General features: G+C 37.0%; 1 protein-coding gene across 1 annotated transcript; it reads left to right on the forward strand.

Moving 5' to 3' along the window:
• Positions 1–213: 213 nt before the first annotated feature.
• Positions 214–2484, forward strand: LOC111222395 (myosin-11-like; the record flags this gene model as incomplete). Its single annotated transcript, XM_022746111.1, has 1 exon — positions 214–2484. A coding segment is annotated over exon 1 (2271 nt), but the record flags the coding sequence as incomplete, so codon positions are not given.
• Between the last annotated feature and the right edge of the window lie 86 nt (positions 2485–2570).

Consider the following 2570-nt stretch of genomic DNA (forward strand, 5'->3'; position numbering starts at 1 on the left):
AAACTGATGATACGTGCAGAAGCAGAGATGGATGGGACAGTCCAAATGAGGGACGATATCCAAAAACAAAAACAGGAGCTTGCTATTAGACTAGAGAAAGTTAAAAGAGAAAGAAGAGAGATTGAAGTGTTGAAGTCTGAGTTGGAGATCAAAAAAAGAGAAAATCAACAGATGATCCGAAAAGGCATTAGAAAAGATCAGGAAGTTAAAAAGATGTGGGATGAGATCAAAAGAGAAAAAGATGCTGTCAAGAGGGAGACAAGGAAGAGGAAGAAAGAGCTCGACCAGCAGCTGGAGAGGATCATCAGTGAGAGAGATGAACTAGAGATTATGAAGCTGAAGCTGCAAAGACAAAAGGATGAGAGTAAACGTGGAACAGAGCAGTTAGCTTCAAATCACATTCAGAAACACTGGGATCTGATTCAAATATGTATGAAGAAATGTAAACACATTGAAAAACACAGTGAAGATTTGAATGGAACAATTAAAGATGAAAAACGACACATCGCAGCCCAGATAAAAATCATAACCCAGGCAAAGGAAGAAGTAGAAATTATCAAGATGGATATTAAAAGACAAAAGGAAATGGTCATTTGCGTATTGAAGAAGATGCAGCAGAAGCAAACACATTTGGAGCAAGTACAGATGACTGTCAAAAAAGAGCAAAACTCAACAGAAAAAGAAAAATATTCAGAGATAGTCCTGAGAGACAAGGAGCTGGATAATGAAGAGCAGAGCAAAGCTCAGACATTAATCCTCAAAGTAGAACAACAGAAACACAAGAAAGAACAAAGAGAAAGGAAGAGACTGAATAACAATACTGCCAGTGAGAAGGAATTAAAAATCCCCAAAACCAAAAGGAAGCTGATGCAAACTCAGTTAGAAAGTAAAGAAGTGGAACATTTAAATAAGAATCTCGACAAGATGAAGGAACAGGAAGTACAGGATGACACCATCAAAAGACTAAAACTAAAACTGGAAAGCAGTGAGAAGAGCGTACTGGCAGAAAGGAAAGAAGTGGAACTTCTAAGGAAAAATCTCAACAAGATGAAGGAAGAAGTTGAAGCCACCATGAACAGCATGAGTGGAGAGAGGGAAGTTCTCAGTCAAATGAGGATTGACATTGACAAAGACAGACAAATGACTTTGAATGAAATGGACAAACTGGAAAGGGAAAGGTCTGAGATGATAATGAGAGAACATCATGTCATGAATAAAATGAAAGTCATAGAAAGTGCACAAGTAAAACTTCAGCATCTGAATGAAAGAATGAGTGATGACATCAAACACAAAATGCAAAGTTTACAACAAACCAGTGAAGATATGCTAATAGCGTACACTTCAATTGAAGAAAAGTTGTCAGAATTTGATGGAAAGGAAGAAAACATGGCTTGTTACACTGAACTGTTACACAGAGAAAAGGAAGGTCTGATAAATATATTGTCAGGCTTAGTCATACAGAAAGAGGACATTGAAGATCTTTCGAAGCAAAAGTTTACGACTGAAAAACAAAACCTTGACAAATTGAAGGCAGGGCTGAAGGAAGAAAGAGAAGATCTGGACAAAGTCAGTGATACAATAAACAAAGAAAAAGCAAACTTGGAGCAGATGAGGTCTGATATACTGAAACAAACGGAGCAATTAGAGCAAGATAAACAAGATATAAAGGACGAAAAAGAAAAGTTGGAAGTCACAAAGACTAGGCTACAAAAGAAGAACGAACAGGCGGAGAGACTGTTAGATGAGATTAACAGAGAGAAAATCAACATTAAAGATCTGACCCTTCAGGTTCAGAGACAACGAAACAAACTTGAAAATACCCTTACCAAGATTACTATTAAACAAGAAGAACAGGAAGTACAGGATGACACCATCAAAAGACTAAAACTACAACTGGAAAGCAGTGAGAAGAGCGTACTGGCAGAAAGAAAAGAAGTGGAACGTTTAAGGAAAAATCTCAACAAGATAAAGGAAGAAGTTGGAGAAAACATGAACACCATGAGTGGAGAGAGGGAAGTTCTCAGTCAAATGAGGATTGACATTGACAAAGACAGACAAATGATTTTGAATGAAATGGACAAACTGGAAAGGGAAAGGTCTGAGATGATAATGAGAGAACATCATGTCATGAATAAAATGAAAGTCATAGAAAGTGTACGAGTAAAACTTCAGCATCTGAATGAAAGAATGAGTGATGACATCAAACACAAAATGCAAAGTTTACAACAATCCAGTGAAGATATGTTAATAGTGTACACTTCAATTGAAGAAAAGTTGTCAGAACTTGATGGACAGGAAGAAAATATGGCTTGTTACACTGAGCTGTTACACAGTGAAAAGGAAGGTCTGATGAGTATATTGTCAGGCTTAGTCATACAGAAAGAGGAAACTGAAAATTTAAGGAAGCAAAAGTTTACGAATGAAAAACAAAACCTTGACAAATTGAACGCAGGGCTGAAGGAAGAAAGAGAAGACCTGGACAAAGTGAGTGATACAATAAACAAAGAAAAAGTAAACTTGGAGCAGATGAGATCCGATATCCTGAAACAAACTCAGCTATTAGAACAAGA

Source organism: Seriola dumerili, unplaced genomic scaffold, assembly GCF_002260705.1.
Source record: "Seriola dumerili isolate Sdu_G_001 unplaced genomic scaffold, Sdu_1.0 BDQW01000091.1, whole genome shotgun sequence".
Lineage (NCBI taxonomy): Eukaryota > Metazoa > Chordata > Actinopteri > Carangiformes > Carangidae > Seriola > Seriola dumerili.